Source organism: Anoplophora glabripennis, unplaced genomic scaffold (assembly GCF_000390285.2).
Source record: "Anoplophora glabripennis isolate ALB-LARVAE unplaced genomic scaffold, Agla_2.0 scaffold63, whole genome shotgun sequence".
Classification (NCBI taxonomy): Eukaryota; Metazoa; Arthropoda; class Insecta; order Coleoptera; family Cerambycidae; genus Anoplophora; species Anoplophora glabripennis.
The window spans coordinates 666853-694538 of record NW_019416222.1 but is presented as its reverse complement, the minus strand read 5'-3'; the positions used below and the strand labels follow the sequence as shown (position 1 = coordinate 694538).

Below are 27686 nucleotides of genomic sequence, written 5' to 3'. Positions count from 1 at the left end.
TCCTTAATGGTCCTTATTTTTATATGAATATACAGACATTTCATATATAAGTAAAGTAAGGACGTTTTTCTTGAATATCTCTAGATGTATGATGACTTGATATACCGGCTATCGCAAGCATGTTTTTGTACAGCAAAAACTAAACCAGAAAGTTAAAGTTACCCCGGAAACATATTCCATAACAGAATTTAGGATTTTTAATAAAAATTTTATAGTTGTTTCAATAAATAGGTATATTCAATATTTCAATAATAAATATTTTATTAATTACTTACCTTACTTTAAATATAAAAGGAAAAAAATACGCAATTTGCTAAGAAAATAACAATAATAAATATTTGAATTACGCTCTAGTGGGGTATTTAATGATATGCGATTGGCAGCATTGCGTTGCGCATAACCTCTGTAACATGTTCTTGGGCTGTTGATATCTCATTTAGTTTCCATGAAATTGTTATTTGAGTGCAACGTGTTTTAGAGTTAGTGACAATTTTTTAAATGTCATATTTTCTGGAACAGTGATGCAAAGTAAAATTTTGCGTGAAGCTGGGGAAACTTTCACGGACTGAAACGAGCTTACGGAGATGATGCTCTGTTACGAATGGTTTTCACGAAGTGGTCGTCAGTCAATTAAAGATGGTCTTCGACCAGGCAGGCCTTCGACTTCAACTGATGACTCCACGTTCAGAAAGTCAAAAATCTGGTGAGTACAAATCGCCGATTGACTCAGAGAAATTGCTGAAGAGGTTAAAACTCAATTAAGTCATGCCATGAAATTTTGACTGAAAAATTGAACATGCATCGAATTGCAGCAAAATTTTTTCTTTGTTTGATGATCGTACAACAGAAAGAAAATCGTGTGGACGTTTGTCGGTAACTCCTTGAACAATCCAATGACGATGAAACATTCATTCAAAGGATCATAACGGGAGACGAAAGCTGGTTTTACGCTACGACATTGAGACAAAAGTTCAATCATCATAATGGATTGACAAAGAATCTCCGCGCTCCAAGAAAGCACGTCAGTCTCGATCAAGTGCCAAAGTGATGCTCACTGTTTTTCGACTTCAATAGAATTGTGCATTTCAAATTCTTACCTCAAGGTGAAACAGTTAACCGTGTATACTATCAAAGCGTTTTACAACGATTACGTGTAAAAATTCGAAAAAAGAGGCCAGAGTTGTGACGAGGTAACTCATAGTTCTTGCACCATGACAATGCGCCCATACACTCAGCTTTGTCCATTCGTCAGTTTTATACCAAAAATCAGATTAATGTCCTCACTCACCCCCCTTACTAGCCATAGCTGGCTCCGTGCGATTTTTTCTTATCTCCGAAATTAAAATCAGTTCTGAAAGGACGCCGTTTTCTGATTATTGATGACATCAAAGCGAATTCATCACAGACTCTAAAAGCCATTTCAAATGAAGGTATCCAGGGTTTCGTGAAAAGAAATACCGCTAAATAAAGTGAGAATAAGGAAGGGGAGTACTTTGAAGGAAATAAGGACCAATAATGTATAAAATTAATAATAAAGTTTAAAAAAATAAAGTTCGATTATTTTCTGAACAGACCTCGTATAAACGGATCTTGCTATTAATAATAATCTAAAATATAATAAGTAATTGCCTGACACTATCGAATTTATTTATGCTTTACTCCTTTATGAACATACAGGGTGGCGCATTAGTGTGAGAAAGTAAAATAACTCCCTTGCTACTCATAATACAGAAAAAAAAATTATATAAAAGTTATACAGAATCTAGAAACCTAAACTGCAAAATTAATTTTATACATACAGGGTGATAAGTAAAAACGGGACACGCCAAATATTAGGTATATTTTTAAATGGAATACCCTGTATATTTTTAAACTTATGGATTTCTGAGAAAATAAGAAAAAAGAAAAGATAAAAGAAAAAATATGGCAATATAAACAGTTTCACATTTTAGTGCGGGGTTGCCAAGCTATATAGAAAATTCTTCGAATTTTGGAAAAAAACATGACCTCGAAGAAGTTGTACTACTAACACATGGAGTAAAAATACTTAACAGAGTTATAGGCAAATGTTAGACAAAGGCTCCTATTTTATACAGGGCATTTTTTATAATACGATCATTTTTAGAAAGTTTAAACTTGAATTTCTAAATTTTTTCAAATAGAACACCTTATATTTTATTGTTGTATCTTATTCACATGTCCACTTTAACTTTTATTAAGCATGTTCCATATCTAATATTGTTTTATGACATCATTTCTGAAAAAACTTAATTTTTATTATTTTATAGAATACCGCAAATAAATATTAACTAATAAAATTAACTCAAAATAGAATGATAAATTATTAACTGACGAATTGACACAATGTGACAGTTTTTTCCAAAGCCATTTCGTGCCGAAAATAATAAAAATTAATTTTTTCCAGAAATGTCGCTATATCTTAAAAACTAATAACTTTAGGTGTAGAACATACTTAATAAAAATCTGATTTGCGAATAAAATAGAACAATAAAATACAGGGTGTTCCATTTGAAAAATTTTAGAAAATCGAGTTTGAACTTTCTTATAATGATGGTATTATAAAAAATGCCTTGTATAAAATATCGATATTAGCTAATATGGGTGTCCTTGCCTAACATTTGCCTATAACTCTGTTAAATATTTTTGCTCCAAGTGTTAGTAGTTGAAAGTTAATACAACTTTTTCGAGGTCATGTTCATGTTCCAAAAGTCGAAGAATTTTCTACATAACTTGGCAACCCCGTACTAAAATGTTAAACTGTTTATATTGCCATATATAGAATTTTCTCAGAAATCCATATATTTAAAAATATACAGGGTGTTCCATTTAAAAAATGAAATATTTGGCGTGTCCCTTTTTTACTCATCGTTTTTTGATTATGTACAACTTTTACATACATTTTTTTTCTGTATTATGAATAACAAGGGAGACATTTTACTCCTTTACACTAATGGCCCACCCTCTATAATAGTGTATTTACGTATTGGTACCCGATTTTTTTCTTTTTAAAAATCGTTTGCTGGAAATCAACACTCGAGACATAAGTTTCAATAATTTTTATTTTTTTCTTCAGAGTTTGGGAAAATAATATTTCATTGTATTATATGATTACAATGAGTCCTATTTTTTACAATTTATTTACAAGAGTAGTAGTAAATGTCTGTTGATATTTTAGGACTATACATACAAAAATAAAAGGATTTTTTGCGATATTTGATATATTAAAAATCTTACCCTTATTTTTTATTGTATTTATTTTAAACATGTTGGGGGCCAATTTAGACTATCGATATATTTCTACGAAACCAGACGTTAAAAAGTAGCTTAATTAAGAACCTGGCAATCCAAGCATAAAACTATTGTATCCCAAACTGGTATATTAGTTATATAGGTACAGTATTTGGTATTAAAAGTAGTTGTTTCTTTCTACATTCAATAAAATATGTTTTATTCAGGAAGGAACTGAATTTGATTTTGTTTGATGTGAAACTAGTTGGCACTTACAACATTTTTCCGTTATCGCATATAAAAAGTACCTAACAATACTTTCCTACTCCTAAAATATACGCAGAAACGTTATTTTTTACATTGAAGGGGTAAATCTTGCCACATGCCTTCCGTACCTGTATCTACTTTACCTGATCTTGTCTGGGCACAATACCAGAAAAGTAAGAAAGGGTTCTTTCCTATAACCCGCTTCTATTATTATTTAAAAGCGGTTGCACGGTGGTTACTTCCGTATTTTATATAATTTTAACAAGATTTACAAAAAGGGTGAAATACCTAAATTTAACCTTTAACGTTTGACCGTGTGAAATTGATTTTTAGGGGATTCCTAAATTATTTTCAAAGGATTGTGATTGTCATGCTCAAGGGTTCTTTGATGTTTTTATCTTTTTTACCTTAAATCTTTTACTCCCAAAAGGCGTGAAACCATGATGAGTTGATAGTTTTGAAATCGGGGTTAAACTAGAGGAAAATTTTTCACACCAGTCTCAAGTTTTTTTTAGGTCGCTGCTGGTAAATAAGTTATAAATCATTTATTACATCTTATTTGTGTCAATAACAGAAACTATGATGATACATTTCTTAAACCTACTAGTACGTTTACCACAAGTTTTATTTATTTATTTATTTATTTAGAAATTACAATATCCAACAGGACAAAGTCCCAATTACAGGATAAGGTAAAACAGAGAACCTTAACTAAATTTAAAAAGAAAAAGGCAAACTAACATTAATTATTAAAATATAAGTATTACATAAAATAGAGCAATCAAAACATAAAATCCAGACAAAAGAACTTGTGACAAAGAAGTGTAAACAATAACAGACAAATAAAATAAATAAGTTGACTAACATATACAAAATAAGGATTACATTTGCCAGACAAACAATTTTTTTATGTCATTCATAGAATGTAAAAGTATATCAAATTGATTGTCAAAATCCTTTTCATTAGTATATGTTTTTGATCTTGAAAAGCCTATACTGAAATTTTCATTAAAATGCAAATTGTGACAAATATATTTATTAATTCTTTAGTAAGTCACCGAATAAGTTCTCCAAACATGGACAAAATTGTAAGTATTAGAAAAAAATATAGAAATGTATCGGTGTAGTTAGTAAAAATCCATTAATATTATTTAACTTTAACTTATACTAGAGTTGCCTCAAAGAATCTTAATAGTCTTACGGATATTAAAAAAAAAATAGTGCAAGTGCTCGCTGTCTTAGCAGAGGTTCTTTATATGAGCAATATAAATTTATAATATGGTGATACAGACAATTTGGTAACTACAAAATCATATATACAATTCGACAAGTCTAGTCAGTATTGTATCTGAACCTCTTAGTACCACATTAGCATCAAACTAAAAAATTAATATCGATATTAGAATTTGTTCATATTATGAATTTGCTCAAATAACACATGGGAACTTTGTGAGGTGCCAAAAACATTTAAAAACTGAAAACGTGTATTCAATTCTGTGAAACACTATATTAAGGTACAACAGTATACATCATCCTGGGTAGGAATCAACTAAATTCTTATCAATATTTCTCCAACTTTTGTACAAACAAAACATGGTCGCAATTGGTCATATCACATAACTTTCACAATATTTAATGGTCTCCTGATATTTTCAGATCTATTACTCATATTTTTTGTGATATCTTCTAGATATATTACTCGTATTTTCAATAATTGATCTTAGTTGGGGTATATAGTTCACAGACTACTGGTTTCCAGCAATATTAACAATTAGGAGTCTTATCGATGGATTTTGATACTGTTTCCATACCTAGATTTTTGGCATAGAAGAAAACTGACGTCATTAGATAAGTTTTTTTTTAATTGTTTGAATTAGCTTAATTTGAGTGATGAATGACTTACAATTTCAATAGAAAAAATATGTTCTTATTTAATTTTGACAAATGGAACAGTTTTCTATAAATTTAAGTATTCATCTGGGAGGACATTTACAGCATAACAATACATTTTTCAACATCAATTGCGTATACATTGAAATCCACACACATTTTTTTCCAGTGGTGTCCTATTGTTTTTTAGGCACATGCATAGCTCATATCTACGCCCCTGGTTTGAGTTGAGAATTAATTTTTGCACGATCAATATCATTTTATTCATGTATTACCACACAAAACTAATTTCAATATCTCATTTCTTTATAAAACATTTATAAATGTAACTTCTTTTTGAAAACTTCATGCTATATCCCACAAAGACAGCAAGTTTGACACTTTGTTGTAGTAAAATGTCATTATTTTTACTTACTTCATGAATGTGATTTAAGGAAATTGTAACTAATTTATCTTTTCACGAAACACACACGAATGCAGCAGAAAATATGAAACATTTAATATATTTCAATTTGTAAGTAACCCCCTAAGTGTCGCCTCGTACTGTCTGGCATAAATACAGCCATAAATAAAAAACTTTCATATATGCCCGTAATATACATGCATGCAAACAAGATGATAACCCTATTACACACACATGCAGAAATGGGGGACCATTCGCCCTCTCTCTCCGGCTTACCCTTGTCGCCTCGTCATTTCTCACTCTGACACGCACGTACCCGAAGATAGATGAAATAAATTTATAAAATATATTGGGCCAGTGACACAGAATGTCAAAGAGGCACTAAATTTAGCATTTAGGGTTACGCTTACACGCAGGTATGAATGAAGAGAACAATCGTTTTGACATTATTGTTACACATCGGTTTTTAAAAGTCTATTCTAGCTTAATTTGCATGTCGGAAAGTCAACCTTCTCGGGTAGGTATCTGTCTGTTGGAAAGATGCCTTAGAATACACTCGAAATTTTTTATGTTATTTAATATTTTATTTGATTTAATACGTATATTTTCACACGCAGAATCTGACTAATACAGTGTGCCTCCGGATGGGGTAGCGCACTCTTGCAAACTTTTTTATTGTTGATTTTTCGAGAAAAAGTTATTCTTGATAAAAACAATAACCTAAGACAATAGACAATTATCGACTAATTTTGGGTGGTTTCTAATCATTTTTAGTACTTAATCAATAATTACAATTTATTCAATAGCCCCAATCTTATTTAGATCGTGATAATACTAATACCATCGCATTCATCCACAAATTTATAATGCTGCTTAACGCTCATTTCATTTATCAATGATTGTTTATTTATAATATCGTAAAGTAGACGCTTTTCTAGTAATTAAAGAATATATGAATGATTTCATACTGATAAAATTAGTAATAAAGTAAAAATAGTAGTTAAATAATTATTGCAAAATATATCTTTGAGATAAAATTTAATTCAACTGGAATTAACTCAATATTAGTTGAACCTTATTTCGGATTTTTAGTATTATCAGATTTTGATATTAATGATAATACAACTTGAAATTAAAAAGTATTTGTAGGTGTAGAAGGAAACTTTTATATCAAATATTTTTGTAAAAGACGCAGAACTAATAAATAACTATTTAAAAATATTTTAATAAAATTCACAATGTCTGTTTTTTAATGAAACACAAGTTGTCCCAAAATTCTGTGTACGCAAATATGCTTATATTTCTATTTCCTTTTAATTTTTTTTATTAAAGTACGTGTTACTGGAAATGATGATTATCTTCAATAAATCCATGAATATGTATCCGATTACAATTCAGAATCCCATAAAACTTTGTTTCATTCGTATTACAAATAAATCAAATTGTATGGCAAATACTTTGGTGAAATAAAAGTACCAATTTAAAAATATATTTCTAACTCTGAAAATGGATTTACCTTATCTGCTATGCCATGAGGTGATATTTATATACAAGTTTAAATTTCATTTAAATTGGAAAAGTGAAATGACTTAACTGCTAAACAAATTAACATTAGATAGAGGTTAGTTTAGAAACCGTCTTATTTTGACTCCAAAAATCCGAGGTAGATAGTACTCGCTACATTGGAAGATGCATATTTTAAAATTATAAAATCATAATCCAAGGAATGCTACTCATAGAGTAAGATAGTGCTACTTATTTTGATGCCAATAATCGATAAAACAGTCTTAGTCAAAGTTTGACTCCAAGTGTTTAAGGTTGGCCATTTTAATTAATAGAATATCAGGCACACGAAAAAGTTTAAACCCAAAGATCTGACATCTTTTCCGACGTATTTTGACCAGCTGAAAACGATACTGTAGTCGGAATTAAATATATATTTAGGGTGAAAATGAACTCAAAAATCAATCATAGTTCAATATTGATTTTGCTGTGCTTAATATCTGAATATATCATTTTCGACGTATGTATTTTGTCGTGTTGAAAAAGATCCCGTAGTCAAAGTTTAAGCATAAACTTCTTGTTAATTGTTTAAGAAAAATATCATTTGAGTAGGTATATATTTTTCACCCTCACCAACCCTACCGAGAGATGGGTAAATTTTAAATTTTCAAATATTGGAAAGTTAATATTTCTGAACTGCAACATTTATAGGAAACATTTTTCTGACAAAGTTAGCTCACTTCAGAGAGGAATGTCGTTTCTCATAACATTCTTCTACCCCCATCCTTGATGATTTTTTTTCTAGGAGTTGTTAGGAATTATACAGGGTGTAACTAAATAAGTGTAAAACATTTAAGAGGGTGATTCCTCATCGAAAAAAAGATAGGATCTTTCATATAAAGAAACTTCATTGGTGCATCCCTTGTTAAGATACAGCCCCTTAAAGGGGGTACATAAAATTTGTTTAACAATTTTTTTCACAAGCACTAAACAAGTTACAATATTGAAATTAACCTGACATTTTCTACTACCAAAAAGACACTTAGCCAGTAATTTATTTGGTTTACCCCATGGTAGTAAGGGGTGGAAAACGCAACCCCTAAAATTTATTTCCAACGTAATTTTTTGTCTTATTATTTTTTTACCATTTAAAAAATTATTTCCGATAGCCTGTTTCATTCTAAAAAAAAATGTCTCTTGAATTTTTTGCCCAAATTAAACCAGTTCGCAGTAAAAAATTATTTTACGAACAACTACAGAGATACATCGTCATAAATGCGGACTGGATTTACTGTTATTTTGTAGTTACTACCTGCATTAAATGATTAAAGGGGAATAATCAAAACTAATTTAATAATAACAAAACATACAACATGTAGAAATCATAGTAAATGTTCAATATGTCTACCTTCAGACATTACGCATGCGTCTAGACGTCGGCGCATTGAGCCACGTATTCGCTCAAATATTCCTGGAGTCTCTCTAATTACCCTGCACGCATCGATAATGCGGTTTCTTAAGTCCTCTACATCGCGAACAGGAGTACGATAAACCAAATGCTGCAAATGGCCCCAAGTAGACAAATCCAGAGGATTGAGATCCGGGGATCGAGCGGGCCAATTCTGTGGTCCTCCTCGACCTATCCACTGATTTGCATATGTTTCAGTTAAATGCTGACGTGCTACTTGACTAAAATGGGCGGGAGCCCCATCATGCATAAAAACCATATCCCTTCTGACGCCCAAAGGAACTTCCTCCAGCAGTACGGGGGGATGCACTTTTCTTAAAAATTGAACGTATGCCTCACCATTTAATCGAGGAGGTAGAAAATGAGGCCCAATTAAATAATCCCCAATAACTCCGACCCACACCTTAAGAGAAAACTGTTCTTGATGGTTAGTTTCGACAATAGCGTGATGGTTTTCATCAGCCCATATGTGGTAATTATGAAAATTAATAATCTTGTCCCGAGAAAAACTACATTCGTCTGTGAATTCGATCGTCTTCAGAAAGTCACGATTTCTTCTAATCATTTCCAGCATCCAATTGCAAAATTCAAGACGGTTCGGAAAGTCTCGCGGTAACAGTGCCTGTACTCGTTGCAGATGGTAAGGGTATAAGAGATGTTCCTTTAAAATTCGAAATACCGTCATATGATCAACATTTAGCTGGAAAGCAATCTTTCTAGTACTGGTAGTAGGTTGTTCTTCTATCAAATTAAGTACTGCTGCCTCAAGCTGTGGTGTTCTTACTTCTCGATGGCGACCACAATCCTGCGTTCTTTTGTTGAATGAACCATATTCACGTAATCGTTGATGAAGTCAGACAAATATTCTATGTGAAGGATGCTGCCGTTGAGGATACATTTCAGCATATCTTGTAGAAGCTTCTAACCCATTCCCCTGCGACAGACCGTAAACGTAATGCATATCAGCCATTTCCTCATTTGTGTATGCCATTTTAATAACAAGTGAATTATTAAAGTAACAAATTAAGAACAGAACAATACACAATTAGTATTACTTCAATTTCAAAAATTTACAAACTGACAGCTTGATTCCAATTTAATTGTCAGTATCGCTAATGGCGGCCTACTAGATAAATTAGTTTCGTATTTTCGTTTTATGGCGATATGTATCTTGTTCGTAAAATAATTTTTTGCTGCGAACTGGTTTAATTTGGGCAAAAAATTCAAGAGACATTTTTTTTTAGAATGAAACAGGCTATCGGAAATAAATTTTTAAATGGTAAAAAAATAATAAGACAAAAAATTACGTTGGAAATAAATTTTAGGGGTTGCGTTTTCCACCCCTTACAACCATGGGGTAAACCAAATAAATTACTGGCTAAGTGTCTTTTTGGTAGTAGAAAATGTCAGGTTAATTTCAATATTGTAACTTGTTTAGTGCTTGTGAAAAAAATTGTTAAACAAATTTTATGTACCCCCTTTAAGGGGCTGTATCTTAACAAGGGATGGTCCAATGAAGTTTCTTTATATGAAAGATCCTACCTTTTTTTCGATGAGGAATCACCCCCTTAAATGTTTTACACTTATTTAGTTACACCCTGTATAGAGTTTTCTTTGTTTTGTTTGAATAACATACATTTATTTTTTTTTCTATTTTTGCGACTAGGACACCTTCACGTGGTGACGTCCTCTTCGCAGATCAATTGAAAACAAAGATTAACCATAATTTCGTTAGTCTGAGCAAGACGAAGACTCCTTCTTTGGTTGAATTGAGCGATTTGGATCCATTTCCACCTTGAATATAAATTTTACAAGATACTGGCCGGTTCTGCATAAATTCTTACTACGGTATCGTTTTCAGCTGGTCAAAATACTTCAGAAATAATACGTCAGATATGTAGAGCAAAATCAATTGTGGTCTATGATTGAGCAATTTTTTTCTGCTCATCAAAATAAATCGGAAATGATATGTCAGACTTTTGGGTTTGGACTTTTTTGTCTGCTTGAGATTCTATTAATTAAATATGGCCAAAAGTAAATATTAGGAGCCAAACTTTAACTAAGAGTGTCTTTTACTTTAATCCGAGGTTTTACTTATGTAATATGATAAAGTAACTATTATTTACATCTTCTATCCTTTGATTTATTTTGATTACATCAACATTACTTTCAGTAGTGGTTTCGTTAGTGTTTTTTCTTTTGCAAAAGTAATGTCACGAATCCTGGGAAAGCAGCGTAGCGGCGTTGTAAGTTGAAAGTTCGTTAAATAACATGAAAAATAATGAGTAGTTTCACCCCCTGCCAAATAGTCTTTTCTAATGCAGACAGAAATTGCATTGTACTATCCCGCAACGACATGACTTGATCTGATCGTATTCAGTTCCGCTTTCTTCGTGGAATAAAGGACTTCCGCGCACCTTTTATGCCTCATATTCATCAAGGGAGGCCACTAATAATATGTTGGACTCGTTGATCTAGAGACCCGGAGTGCGCCTACGGTGTTTTGTCTACAGGGCTACTTGGATTTTACTTCTTATGCACTGTGTGATTTGGATTTCAATGGTTTCTTGTTTAACGTATTGATGTCTCGAGAACAGCTATTTGATTTTATAACCTCTTGATTTCGATCATGCCACACTCGGGGAGCAACCGTCCCTGTCGTCGACGCCCTAAACGGATTTATCTGCAGTTTTGAACCCTTTGTCTGATTTCTCGTTTTTTTATGGAATTGTAACGACTTTTGCCTACAACGAAGAAAACAAAAGGCTTGCCAGCATTGCAAATGGATCATTTAGATAAAATATGTTTATCTTTAACTTGCTTAGATGACACGAACTGATAAATCAATCTTATCATAGTGGAACGAAATATTGGTTCATCCTTTATTTAAATATCGCAGTATTTTGATAATTGGACGCTCTATATCAAATTCTCTATATTTTTAAAGGATGCATGTATGAATAATGCAGCTGTCAATTGGCAGCACTTGGCAGCGAAAACCGTCCACTGTCAATGGATTCCATATACAGGTTATGTAGGGAGAATCGCACCAAACCCCAGGAATGGATTCTACGAATCAAAGCAATAAGAAAAAACTCAAATGTTGTTATGCGAATTTCTTTTGTTTTCAAGTTAATAGCGTATTTACAAATTTTAAAAACTTGAAATCAGAGTATGTCATGTTCCAAGTTCAAAAGTAGGATATTTGTCCGTGTAATTTTATGTTGCAATAGTTTAACATTTGATCACATGTTTGTGCAATCAAAGTTTGTTTATGTTTTTTGTAATGGGAACACTAATGCTGTTGTTGAAGGATCTCGTCAATGGTTTCCACATGGCAGATGTCCTGACAAAAATGTATTTATCAGAGTTTTTAACAAATTGTGCGAAACCGGAAACCTTCCCAGTCCTAGTATAACATCTTAACGAACAAGATTCAGAAGAAGGAGAAAATATTCTAGGGCTTACTAGACCTAGAATAAACCTCTTCTACTGAAGATGATACAACTACCAGCTCACGAAAAATTGCTACTCAATTAGGCATTCCACAAGAAATAGTATTAAAAAATCCTCCATGAGCAAGGCTTATGTCCGTACCATGTACAGAGAATACAACATCTACAACCGGAAGATTATACTAAGCGTATTGAGTTTTGTCGATAATCATCTTGTATTTCGCATACTTTTTACGGATGAAGCAACATTCACCCGTGACGACATAACTAATACTCGGAACTCTCATGTATGATCAGACAAAAAACCTCAAGCAACACTCGAAACTAATTTTCGGCATAAGTTTTCAGTAAACGTGTGGCGTGGTATGATCGATAATTTTTTATTTGACCCTTTCATTTTGGAGAATCGACAACTTAAATTTTTTACAAAACGAATTACAAATACTACTAGAGAATGTTCGTATGAACATGAGAATTGGAATGTGCTACCAACACGATGGAGCTCCTGCACATTTCGTTCGTCCAGTCAAGCTACATTCGAACGAGAGATTTCCAGTACGTTGGATTTGCCGCTGTGGTTCTATTAGTTGGCCTACAAGATCACCAGACCTGACAGCAGTAGTGTCGGGAAGCTCTAAGTCGACGTATCATCAATATAGTGGGTATTAATATTGGGGAGTTTCATCACAAAGTGACAACAGCGCTTAACCTGCTGATGCACATCACGTGTACACACGGCAGACTTGTCCTACGGGAAAAATGTAAACAGTAGCTATTGTAAAACATTTAGTCAAGACAATTGTTTTCCAGTTTTTAAATAAATAAAATAAAATGTATCGATTTTTTAATACGAAGATAACGTTGTGCTTAAATTTTAGCTAAATGTTAGTAATTATGAATCTCTTAACTTTTAACCAAATTACGTATTTGAAAAATATGTAATTAAAGTACCCAAAAATTCACGTCGTCCAAATAATCATACGCATTAGAAATAATTTAGGTACTTACCAAAAAGCAAAATTCAGTAATTTTTAAACACACATACAAGTACAAAACAAACTACAACATATGTTCAAAATGTCCACCACCATTTTCGATGCACGCACGACACCTTCGTATCCAATTTTCGCTCACTCGCTGGAAAACACCTCAAGAAAAAGAAATAGTGGTACGCAAGAAACACTCCGCCATGGTCGAATCCAGATACCAACTGAATTGCGTATTGGTGGTTGCTGGACACCTTAGTACCTCGTCTTAATAAACCGCCGCGCCGTTGTCACATTGCTCGATATGAATTTTATCGAATTTTTTTTTTTCGGAAATGGTTGAGTTTAGGACCCATGTCATATAAGTTTTTTTTGTTTATTTTAATGCATTCTATCGTCTGTTAAAATTAAGCCAGTCAAACTTCTAACACCCTGTAGAGTTTAGCATTGTTGAAAATGAAACTAAGCAGAGAATCAAATACAAACTCTTTTGGAGTACATATGATAATATAGTTATAAAAAGTATTTCATGAAATAGTACAGTATGACTGATTTTTTCATTTCCTTTTTTTTAAAGGCAAATCTTGCCAATCCATCATAGACGCAGTTCTGTTGTGGCAGGATTCAAACCAACAGCTGAATACCCAGATCGAGCCATTCTAATTCTTAAGTTGCCTCTTTTAATTTCTACTAACTGAGCTCTTGTTACTACGTTCCCTAGTTCAGGATATACCGCTTTGAAAAAACAGATCTATAATAAAATGTATCCGGAAAAACAATATTTTGCGGTTTTGTTACCAGGATGAACATTTTTTGCAATGCATTACTTTGCACTGGAATACAATCAATATTCTACCACGTTTGACATACGTATTTTTATAAAGGCACCATTAAATAATGTCAGAAGCATCCTATCTCAATCTATTCTAATCTAAAGAAAACAACCTATTCTATCCTATGCCTCTGATCCATCAAAATGCAATAATTACCAACTTGTATACGGTGTAACGCCATTTTTGCTTCTTTTTGTTATAATGTACTAATAAGTGATAAAGATAACCGTAATAATAATTAAACACACAATCTACGCGTACGTGTTTATTCTGCGATGGTTATATAATCAGTGGGCTTTTTACAAAACAATATTACTATAGCCCATAATGTTGCCGCTGTCGATTTCAAGGCTGACTTGAGGTTTTTCTACATTTGAAAGAATGTCCAGCAAAAGCAAAGCGCTTCTATTATTAAATTAATTATATTATGAGTATACTGTAAGGACAAATAATTTCTAATCGAAAAAAATTCTTCTCTTATGACAAGTAGCTACTGTAAAGAAATTTAAATTACCAAAAATTCACAATATAGTGTCTTTCCGGCACCCGTATTTTATTTTGTAAAAAATGTTGTCGCATTTCTACACAGGAAGTAAGATGGAAAGCAGTAAACAGCTAAGTACGTGTTTTCTAGAGCGTTATTCCGGGAAATGTTAGGTTATTAATATATTTTAGAGATAACTAAAACATGTTCCTTTGGTTTATATAATTTTTATTGGTTTTAAATACAACTGTACTTAGAAGTGAATAATGGAAACGTTAATATTATATAAAAGTGCGCAATATAGTTCATTGAATATACTATTTCTAATTTTTTACAAATACGCTTAATCGCATTATTTAATTCTGGAGATATTTATCATATTTAATAAAATGAGCAAGTATCTGTGCTAATTTTTAAGTGATGTTCTCACAATGATATTATATAACAATCATATATAAACATTCCATAGTTTATTTTAGCATTATGTGGTTTACCACGAAATTATCGATCAGTCCCACGACTTTGCGAAATAAATCTAAACAAAGTATCAAATTCAACCACGAGAATTGTCATAACACACTACTTCATAGTTATTTATAATATAGACGTTATATATTTGAATACGAGTTTGCTGACTTCAAATAATCCTTATGGTTAGTGTAACCTACCCTACCGAGTGCTTATTTCTAGATTATTTATAGGCGAATATTTCTTGGTTCAAATAATCGCTACTCGTCTCAATTACATTTTCCAGTTAAGTTAATTCTGTTACAAATATTAATAATGATGGTGAGAACGATGACGATGATAATGGTGATCATGATAACAATGCATTCTTTATTATCTCTTTAGTAATCAGTTAGCTAATTAAAAAATTTAAAATTCTCCTATTTTATCCTAATGTTATATTTTTTGAACTTTTAAACAAAAAAATCCTGACGAAACACAACACATTTTTAGATTTTCCAATAATTGTCATATGCGGCACAGAATAGTATGAATTAAATTTTTAAATTTATAACACTTACTGAAATCAACCTTATTTCATTCTATTACATCCGAGAAGATAGTGCCTACAATCCTCCTTTTGATTTCGTAGTTAATTTTTCTATGTAAGAAAAAATATTTTCTATTAATTTTTAATTTTGATACAAAGGAAAAACTAGTTTTTTTGGTAAAAATCCAGAGATAAGTAGATTATTGGGTATGGTTTGCCTCGAACAAATTTGGCCCAAAACTGGTTATTCAAGATCTTTCATGAAGATAAGTTAGATGCGAAATTAAATTTTAGAAAATCTAATAAATGAAAAAAGGTTTACTATCTTCTTTGCTAAAAATATCAATTGATGTAATGTTTCGTATAAGTTTCGGATGTGAATGTAAAAAAATAATTCCCATTATACAGGACAATTTCGGATATACAGGGTGGCCCATTTCAAATCTGAACCCCTGATGCATGATGATTGTATTTATTAGTCGATTTTGACTTGATTATTTTTAAAGGCAAAATGTCAATTTATTTTTATTAATCAGGGCCTGCACAATTTTTTTGGGGGGCTTAAATTAAAAAAATCGTATTAGCGATTACTTAATTGCCCACGATTTTTTTTCTGTTGTGTTACTTTCGATTAATTATAATATGTCTCGACCCATCAACTGTTGAAGGGACTGAGTAAAGAAAAAAGCAGAAATATACCGCATTTTGTTTAGAATTTTATCACTGTTTAATATTACCTGTTTTAACTTTCCTAAACGCGACCGTATTTGTCTTACCTAGTGACAGTTCAGCTAAAATAGGTCCATTTAAGAGGTTATTGACTCTGAGATTCATAACTTAAGTACATGCACTGTTGAAAAATATAGTAACATATTTTTTTATAAAAACTAGAAACGAGTTTTAAAACATATTTCATATTAATCAAATTATTTTTTATTTATGTTTTTATTATGCACAGTTAATATTATTTAATAAATCATGTAAAAAAATTCTTTCATCCACATTGGTATGGTGACTTTAAAATGACACGTTAAAAATGCATATGTTACTCTGAGGATTAGTTTTTGGGCAGTGTAAATTTATCATAATTTCTAATCTGTCTTAAATGTAAAATTATATATTCACTTCAAATAGTAAAAAAATGTTAGGTAATGTTAAAAATATTATTGCAGGCCCTTACAATGAAACAGTAAATTTACATTTTAATTGAGATGTCAGAACACATGTTACTGGTAGGTATAAGTAACCAGTCTCAATCGGTGTAATTTTATCACCGTATTACATATTACATAACTTTTATGGTCCAACACAAAGTCCGTCAATCAGTCCTATAGGAGTTTTGTTAACTCTCCCTGTAATTTTCAGTTTTTGGGTAATTGTTTTGCCTCTGTCTTTAAGGTACCTTAACTGTGAAATTACATCAAGATGGAAAATACTTTTACAGAATATTATTACAGACATTTTACAATGTAATTGTATTTTCTCATTTCAATTGAAAATACACAACACGTAACCCGCAGAACACGAATATGAAATAGATTATTTGAAGTTGCACTTAAGCTTTTGTTCTGTAAAAACAATTTTTCTTATACAACTTTGTAACATGTCATTTTAAAGGCATATACTTTATTGATGTCAATATGGTTGAAGTGCCGAGCATTAAAATGTTTTTGAGTAATTTCAAAATATTAATATTTTTGCATGATTTATTAAATATTAAACTAATATTGTTATATGGACAGACATGTTACTGATCATAAGTAAAACTAATTTATGTTTTATAAACTGTGCTAAATAAAAGATGAATAATATTAATAATCTGATAGATTTGAAATATTTTAAAAGCACTGTGTTTAGTTTGTGAATCTCAGTGTTAATGACATCTGACGTGGACCTAGCTTAGATCAATTATTTAATACCAATACAACTGATGTGATATGACAACATGGCGCTAAGTGGGCAGGAAACAAACGACTAGCGTTAATTCGATGAAACAAGAATATATGAATATGTCACCCCTTCATTTTGTTTCATTTATTCTAGTTTTCAGTTTAACGCTTTACGACATAGTGATTCGATTATAATGTGGTAGATAATTTCGCAGCTTTCTGTGTGAAGTTTTTGCTTTACGATGTGTTTGTGTGTCTTCTTTGTTAAATTTCCGTGTGGTATTATGAAAATACATGAATATTCATCAAGAAAGATGAAACTTTACAGCAGTACATGGCTGGCGTTCGGGGTTGTTCAAACTTACACTAGCTTGTCCAATGGGGCTTTTGAAGATAAAGCTAAAAGAAAAAAACGACGGAATTTGAGAAAACAAACTGTATATTGCTGGCAACAAGTAGCCTATTTCTTATAATTTTACAGTATAAAGCAATGAAATGCTTCCTTTACGGATTTTATGAGCGCCACGGGATAAATATCAGCATCTCCTTTTCCGGGGCCGGTGACGAATCCCCGTAAATTTCGTCGGGAGTTTCAACAATGGAACTCGGAGAAATAGATGGCCATGTCTTATCTAAATGCGCTTTAAACTTGGGACCATTGCATTTAAATTTGGTCATTTCGGGTGTTGGCCGTTTCAAATACTCCTAACCGATGTTATCACGCGTGCGATTCGAAAGGTCGAAAGAAATAAATTTAACTATTCGGCTGGAACGCTTTTGCGTACAGTGATATATCATCAGTGGGTCCGCCAGGTTTTCTTTCGATTTTAAGGGATGCGTAATTTCCTGGAGTTAAGGAGGGGTGTTCTTTATATGGTTCGCCAAAACGATTAACTTTACTTTCTCTGAATGTCTAAAAGTGTAAACTATCTAGGTGCTCTACAAGAACGGAATTTCATAAAATTACAATTAAAATGCATTACTAATTGAAATGTAAATTGAAAATTACATTATACACTCTAAAAAAATAAAAGAACGGAGTAAATCCATTGATTGAAATTATTGAATACATTTTCATTCGTGTTAATATTTGAACTGAGTACTTTCATTCAAATATAGGCACCCGTTAAATAAATTCTGCAGATAAACTCGTATTTGGTGCCCTAGTAACTAAATCGTAGTAAAGTACTCGTTACTGAGTGACTTCATCCGATTCTATGGTTGTCGTGCGTTGTCTTTGTCTATTCTCATCGTCCCTATTAGTTCATCTGGTGGAGTGGTGTATTATTACTATTATTATTATTAGTACATAGTAGCAAGGACAGAGGCAAAGCCTATTTAGTCCAATAAAATGTACAAAATGACAGTTAACATCTTTTAAAGTAACAGTAAAATAAATAGCTAACATAAAAGAAAAAGAACAAATAAGTATGTTCTTGAAAGAGTTGACCGATGGGGCAGTAACAACAGATGAAGGTAGGCTATTCCAATGGTAGAACACTCTATTTGGGAAGAAATTTGGAGGCAAAGATGTTTTGAAGTTTTCTCTCGACAATTTAAACTGATGACCACGTAAACGCTCATCCAAATTTAATCTAAATAAGTCTCCAAATGTTAAACTGTAATGATTGTATAGAACCTTGTACATTTGGATAAGATCACCACGTAGACGTATCACATTAGTACAAGTAATTTTCAAATTATCCAAGCCATTTTGTGAATCTTCTCTGCACGCTCTCTATCAGATTAATATATTTAACCAGGTAAGGGGACCATATGTTCACGCGGTATTCCAGATGCGGACGAATATATGATTTATATAATTTTAAGAAGACCTGATCGTTTGAGCTCTAGAAACACTTATTTAAAAGATAAGACACGGAGTTGGGTTTTTCACAACGGTGGAAATATGTTCGGACCAAGTGAGACTGGAATTGATTACTACACCCAAAATGATTCTGGTTTTCGAGAGTGGTTATAAGTTGACATTGACCGAAAGTATATGTTTACTTGGGATTATTTTTACCAATATGTATAACAGTACACTTATTTAAATTCAGAAGGATGAGCCAATCATAGCACCAGTGCTCGATGGAATTAATATCATCTTGTAGAGTCTGATGATCTTGCAGTGCATTTCCAAATATCTTAGTATCATCGGCATACAGTGGTGCATGCTGCGATTTGAGCTTTAGCGAGAGGTCAGCTGTATATACCAAAAATAGGACTGGTCCCAGAACAGAACCTTGCGGTACCCCAGAAAGAACTATTTGAGATACTGAAAACGTTCGATTTGTGAGGAAACTATCTATCCAGGCAAGTAATGGGCCCCGTATACCATTAAGTTAACTTAATTGGTTTTAAATACTCAGAATAGAGTCAAAAGTCACTTACTTGATAGCAGACACTCGGATTTTAGTAAAATTCACTCACTTCTGTTGCAATAGTTCCACTCATAAAAAAATAGTGGAAATTTCACTCAATCGGGTGTGAGCAGACCAATTGATACGTCATTGAGTAAAACTGAGTGAATTTAAATGATTTTTTACAGTGTAGCATTTGTAATAATATCCCCTAAAGTTCCTTTGGGTAAGAATAGTAAAATGCAAAGAATACAGTTTTATTATAAAATCAGCATTACGTGAATATTGAATAGTAAATCCTGGCACGTCTTCAAATCATGTAGAGAAAATCATTTTTTTACCAAAAAGACTAAAAGAACATCCCTATCCAAAAATATAACGACACTAGCTCCGATTTTATTGTGAAACGGACTGTATATTTTTACACATTAAGGTTGTGGCGCGTTCTTTTAATAATATGTCTCATACTATTGAACACAAACTCACTAAACCTATATCACTGTTTGAGAAGGGTTCTAACAGAATTTGTGAAAATACTGTTTCAAAACGAAACACAGATTAGTAAGTACCCCTGTGTTTGGAACGTGGTATTCAATTTCTTATATCAAAGAAATCAGTTCTTGCCAAGATCAATGCATTACTTTTTTCGAAATCCTGAAAGATAAATAGTTATCTCCTCAGGGCTATTTAAATAACATTTTACTCTCCTCATTTTTGTTGTTTTCGTATTTAGAAAAAATATATATGGATCAAAGTTGTGGAAAATTGTCATGTGCCTTTAGAACTTTAGAAAAACAATTGAATGTTGCATTTCGGAGATACAACCAAAATTTACATATTATTTTTGGATATATGTATATTTTTTATTCTCAAGATTACAATGATATAAGATCTTACAGATCTATCTCTAATAAGATGGAGGATATAGGTCAATAGTGTATGCTAACAATAAACTCTTTAGATATTTTTGGCCATATCCCTCCTATTATTGGACATACATCTATAAAATAGTTATGTCACTGTAATGTATAATAATACATAGGGTGTGCTGTAAAAAATATATAAGTATAACTTGGATCTCCAAAAAGCAACATTAATTTTTTTTCTAAGTACAGTTTGAAACCATAAGAACATTTTCTACAATTATAGGTCATATCATTTTTTGCTAGGTACGGAAGTAAAAAAAGAAGAGTATTATATGAATAACATACAACTAGATATACATTTTTTAAATAGGGAATCAAATTTGAAAAAAAGGCTTACTTTAGCCAATTAATTATTATATTTCCTTATAGTCACGATTGCGAACACACTGCTACTGTGGATAACAATATAATATTAATGAAGCAATAAAAAATAATCAACAAAGTTTAAACAAACACACAACATTTGCGGTTATTCATAAGAATATGTTAATTTTTAACTCAGTACTTTTAACATAAATTATTATGTTCAATGTACTTCTAAGCAGCTTAAATTTTGAATTCTTTTATAATAAATTTGTAAACAGTGGTGAATTTAAATTTCCTTTCCTAAATGCTAAACTACCCATGTTGTATAGTAACCTGTAGGTATATCATACAGGGTGTCTAAAACTTCGAGAGGATTTTATAATGGTATTTAGAATGTATAAGTAATCAAAATTTACTCTTCAAATATCCTCTCCAAGTTTGTAAACACAATGTATAAGTAGACCATTAACTGATGGGAAAATATTTAATTACAATATACATACCTATTTGTATTGTGTGTATTGTATTAAAAAATCACTTATCCCTTAATATTACTTCATTCAGAAGAAAGTTAATTATTTAGAACTTCCCACCAGAGTTTTTGGCTTTAGGAAAAAGTTCCCTAAAAGTTGTATAGTAATTTGAGAGCCCCAATAATTTATTTTCAGAATAAACGGTTAAACATTACATATGCGACTTCTAGATGTACCAAAATTATGATTCTTAAAGAGAACAGTCTATTTTTCTTATATTTTTGAAATTTGCAAGTTTTGTGAGTTCAAAAATATAAAACATATTTTCTTTAGTAGTTTTTTCTAGACTTTAATTAATATATAGACTACAGATATTTTATAATAGCTAATGGAAAATCCTTAACAATTGATAACACGGACACACAAAAAAAAGTTCAAACTCAAGGGATCTACGTATTATTTCCGAGGGAAATTGATGCACTGAACACGATTGTGTAGTCAAAATTTTTGACATGCCGATGAATTTCAGAGAAAAGTGAAATTTTTGGTTGAAAATGCCAAAACTTAATTTTTTTCTAAATTTTGTCTAAACATATCATTTTCGTATTATTTTGGGGTGTTAAACATGATGCCAAATTTTACCCATGACCTCTATACTTCTCAGAATATCCAGTATTTAGGTGAAAATAACCCAAATATAGGTCAAAACTGATGTTTTCCTAAATGTCAAATATGCCATATTCGCAGTATTTTGGCGTTGAAATTAAATTTCTTAATTCTTTTCTTTTCTTAATTGATGCATACCAAAAATATATGATGCATTGAAAATAAAAATTAAATGTACTTCTATTGTTTAAGGTGAAGTAAATATTTTATTATACCGCAAGACATGACACTAATTTGTATCTTGCCGAAAAACGAGTTAAAATCAGCAGTACGTAAGCCAAGCGGACCTGAAAAATATCGCCTAAATCATTTGGCAAATTTAATCTCACCAGACCGTATACCAACAAAATAAAACAGGTCCTTTCTAACTAACACATTAAACGGATCCTTTCAGAGAACGCCCCAACGAACAACAAACAAAGCTAAACAACTACAAAACCTAATAGAGTTATCAACGTCAATAAGATAATGCCTTTTTGGCTTGTAGGATATCACAGATATATCCAGGCCGGGTAGTGGGGATGTTATCCTGTAGGATAGCCCATCCCATTCGCCCCTCCCCTGGACACGCCCCTGTCAGGGAAGCCCTAGATCCAGGCGCATCCTGATTCCAGTGTCGACTTAGATTTTGAGCGCTGCATGTGCACTGTTGCGTAACATCAATCACTAATATTTAGATAAGTTGGAACAGTGAATCCTGGTGATAGTGACGCTGCCATTAGTGTTTTGTTTCATGTATCATGGTGCTTTAATTCTAACGGCGCCGTAGCTATTCCCAGGCTTTCCCCTTCATGCTAACCAAAATTATGACAGGTATGCAGATCTCCAGTTCTTTAAGGTACAAACTAGACAATATACTCTAAGTTACTTATAAGCTCAAGATGTCAGCAGCATATTTTCTAGTCATTTATGTTAAAATCGCATAACTCCAATCCAAAACATGCAAAAATAAATAAGGACAATGATATGAAGTTAACAAGTAAAATATGTATAAATTATCTACAATTTTTGCGTGATGCTAAGGACATACTTTTATGTTATTAAATTACTGGAAGTTAGGTTATGGTTTGAAGCTATTTGAACTTTCAAATTAGCTTGTTTCTTGTTTTCAAATTTGTTTGTGTTCGTAAAAAGACATTTGTGCATATGGAAGATCAAGTAGCCATTTATATACATAAATAGTTGCAAAAAAATAGTGCTGGAAAAATGCGAGAAGTGTTCATTTGAGATTTAAAAAGGTGCTATTATTATTATTATAGCAATTACACATTATTTGCATTACAATTTTTTAGAAACATTTTTTTATTTATCTCTAGGTTTATTTATTATTATAAGTAGCTGATTTCGTGCAAATTGCTAGTATTCATTTCACTTGAAATATAGAAGGAATGGTGTAGCAGATATATGTTACGTAAATTATTCAGCATTATTATAAACCATCATAAATGTTGGAAGTTTTCCTTATAAATTCCGTTCAATTATATCAATGGCTTAGAAGTTTTAAGGTATAGGATTAAACATTTTTTTCATTAACTTTTTGTTCATACTTATTAACATTTTTTTAAATGTTCGTTTAAAAATTATTCAGTGGCTTAGACTAGGTGATTTCAAACATGTTTCACCTTATAACTTTTCTGCCAGTGAATTTAAACTTCAAAATAAATTAATCAATTTAAACTTAATTAAAGCAATATGCGTTTACTAATGAAGTTGAAAAGAGGGAAAACTTTTTCATTTGAGAGGAGAAATTTATTCTACTTAAAAAATTGTTTGTGTTCAAACGTACAAAAAAGTAATTTTAGTCATACCAACACATACAGAGTGTTCTGTACAAAGAAATGGTTTAAAGCGTAGTGGGTAGTTAATTTTATCCTTAACTATGTCAGATAATCAGCACATAAAAAAACCCATCCCTTTCCAACACTAACAAATATATAGGGTGTCCCCAGATAGTTTTACCCATGAGTGGTTTTTTTCATAGTCACGCCCATACTATATCAAATTTCAAGGTAATCGGCCTACTTTAACGTTTTCTATTTTGATAAATCAATGATGTGTTCTTTCAATCAACGTTTTTACGTGATAGATTTTATCAATGTAATAATATTGTCTATGTTCAAACAATCCTAATTTCTGATTGGTTCTACATATCCATCCCATCCAAGAACATGACCACTTACACAATTAAACATTTCAATTCTAATAAAATTCTTCCTGGTTTCTTACACAAAAAAGGCCCTTTTAGATGATGGATATGTGCTTTTAAATTTGAGAAATGAGAATAAGTTTTAATTTTGAGTAAATAATTTTGATTGTATTTACACAATTTTTTTTGAATTATGTCCAAACCTGCTTAATGCTAATAAACAAAAATACGATGCAGATTATTTTTTAATCAACTAGATTCTTTCCCAAAATGTCTAATTTCTGTTCAAAAATTTTTTGTACATGATACATGTTGAAAAAAGAACTATTTATGTGTTTCTTAATTAGCATAATATAGTTTTAAAGATAAAATCAGGTATTATATTTTTAATAATGTTTTAATACGGGACGTCTTGTATATGTTGTCCCATTTAAAAGTACCTACATACATGCAAATGTTTTTTTTTAACAAAAGTTCTTCCGCTTCTCTCAACTCCACCGCAGACACCCTGTATATACTTTTCTTATGTATTTTTTATATTTAATACATTAACGTATCTAACTTCGAACATGATCCATAATTTTAATGAAAAATTAAGTTCGCTGTCCCGCTACATAACAAAACAAATAGTTTTACACAAGATTCATTAAAAGTTAATACAAAAATATACAGGGTGATCCATTAACGGTACGAAGCGGCTGTATATAGGAAACTAGACGTTCTACGATTATTGGGTAAAAAATCCATTAACAAATACGGCCAAAATAAATTAATTTAAAATATTTTCAAGTTTGTAACTTCACCTCTAGAGGGCGCAACTGCTATAGTGTTAGAGAAAATTGTCGGTTTTTCGAAATTCGCTTGTATAACCTAAGTTGAAAATACACAATTTAATTTTGGCTTTAAAATAATATTTTTATTCCCATATCATAAATTAAAATTTTATTAACAGTTCTTTAAAATGAGCCGTCGTTTCTTGAAATCGATTAAGGCATTTAGAAGTTATGACAATTTAAAAATTTCAAGATGGTGTCCTTCATACTGGCGTTGCTATGGTAATAACAAAAAAAAGCAAACTTGAAAATATTTTAAATCAATTTTTTTAGGCCGTATTTGTTAATAGATTTTTTACCCCATAATCGTAGCTCGTCTAGTTTCCTATACAATGTGTTCACCTAGTGCTCATAAGTCCAATATGTAGGTTAATAAAAGATATAACTTATTTTTTTTTCTACAGAGTTGCCTACTTTCCCGAGCTGCACAAAATGAAAATATATTTACATATACAGGGTGTTCAGTTTTTCCTGGGCAGGTACCAACTTAATTTTTTTTAATGGAAACCTATGGCATTATCGAGAAAAATTTGGTAGCAAATTAGATTTTTTTAAAAATTATTAGTTAGAAAGCCATTGAATTTATAAACTTTTTTGTCTCTTGATATTTGCTTCGTAAAACGCAATGTTTTTGAGGAAAATGGCGAATCACGATATGCATTCGATCACATTTTGACATTTTTCTCGAAAACATTGTGTTTTACAAAAAATGTATAAAGACACAAAAAGTTTCTAAATTTAATGGCTTCCTAGTGGACAGATAATTTTTAAGAAATTTAAATATGCGATCAAATTTTTTTGGCTCCAAAGACAAGGGGGCCCACGAAAAAGTGTCTTTAGTGGCTTTCTCGCCAAAAAGCGTAGCACTATGAGATTCCACATGTCATAAAACCCCTGTGTACCAAATTTAGTGATTCCCATATAACGGAGTTCCGAGATATAAAAAAAAGATTATTCTTAGGGGCGGAATTCAGGGGGCTGTAACTCCGAAAGAGGGGGCCACTTGGCAAAAATAAAAAATACGGGTCCCCTAAATTTGTCTTAAGAATCTGTGACCAAATTTTGTTGCATGAATTTCGGGACACCCTGTATTTCGTCACTTCTAGTAGTTGACATAATTATGATTGTATGACAGCTAGAAATTATTTTTTTTCAGGAACTGTAGAGTGAAGATGGCTCTTTCAAAAAACGTATCTAAAGTTGACCTGCGATACACAGGGGGCAAAAAAAATCGTGCCAACCCTGATAATTTAAAATTTGAAATATCTCGATTTTTTCAAACAGAACACCCTGTGTTTTATGATTTCATTAGATGTCTTTCTGTAGACCCTACAATTTTTTGATAGCTGTCCCTATACCTAAGTTGCGTAGTTTTTGCAAAGAACCCATTTTTATGTAAAATAGCGGATTTGCGCCCGTTCCTTTATCAGGAAAAATATTGTAAGGGTTTTTATTTTTATTAAATTTATTAGTTGTCTAGCTACACTATTTAAAATTAAAATTAATAACTGAAAAATTTAGATATTTGAGTTTAATAAATAAGTCTTTATGAAAAGTTACCATTTATTTGTAAATAAAATCAAAATACCATAAAATCGCTACAAGTGATTAAGAATTAGCAAAATATGGGAAATGTTTGCTAGCAGTATGTATTTACAAAGCAAATAATCTAAATTTACACAGATTCCCACTGTTTTGAAAATGTGGAGGAAAGGTTTGAATGAACAGCAAACGCGAATTACAAGAAAACTACCAGGAGACATGAAAGTAACAACGATAATATCTAGTTTAAAGTTGTGGCGTCTGCTTGAAAATCCAATCCCATTGGAGTTTTCAAAAGCTTTACAAATAAAATATTGAAAAAGTTTCATCCGTATCATATTGAAAATCAAGCACTGTTACCGTAGTTAGGAAAGTTATTAGTGAAATTGGAGATTAAAAAATTTAGATAAATAGAATTTTAAAAAAAGAATACTCATAGTCGCAAGCTAACTTAAAATAAATGTTCAAACTGTCCACCGTTGTTTTCTACACAAAGCATTAATCTACGATGAAAATGAATGTGGACATTTTTTAACATTTGAGGCCTTATAGTTAGAAACTCGTTTTGAATTTTTTCTTTTAAGTCTTGAATGTCCCTTGGTGGTACTTCGTATACTCGCTCCTTGATATAACCCCACAAGAAAAAGTCCAGACTATTTAAGTCAGGCGAACGTGCGGGCCAAGGAACTGGACCAGCACAACCTAACCACAGGTTTGGATATACGTGATTTAGGTGTTCTCTAACGTGAAAAATAAATGGGTAATAGGAAAAGTATAATAACAATAAAATAATCACATTATAGCCAAAGGAACGGGCGCAAATCCAGTATTTTACATTAAAATTGTTTTTTGCAAAAACTACGCAACTTAGGTATAGGGAAAGCTATCAAGAAATTGTAGGGCACACCTAATGAAATCATAAAACACAGGGTGTTCTATTTGGAAAAGTCGAGATTTTTCAAATTTTAAATTATCAGGTTTGGCACGATTTTTTTGCCCCCTGTGTA

The 27686-nt window shown here is 31.6% G+C and overlaps 1 protein-coding gene across 4 annotated transcripts in view; it reads left to right on the top strand.

Annotated features, from left to right (window-relative positions):
* Nucleotides 1-27686, top strand: part of LOC108903722 (MDS1 and EVI1 complex locus protein EVI1-like) — a 314040-nt gene that overhangs the window by 134149 nt on the left and 152205 nt on the right. The window contains exon 1 of one of the 4 annotated variants that reach the window (XM_018706007.1): nt 22849-22971. The exons of the other annotated variants lie outside the window; for them this stretch is intronic. Coding sequence (XP_018561523.1) covers nt 22950-22971 — 22 coding nt within the window. The 5' untranslated portion in view covers nt 22849-22949. Of the gene's footprint in view, nt 1-22848; nt 22972-27686 lie in introns of those variants that run through there. 4 annotated transcript variants of the gene reach the window in all.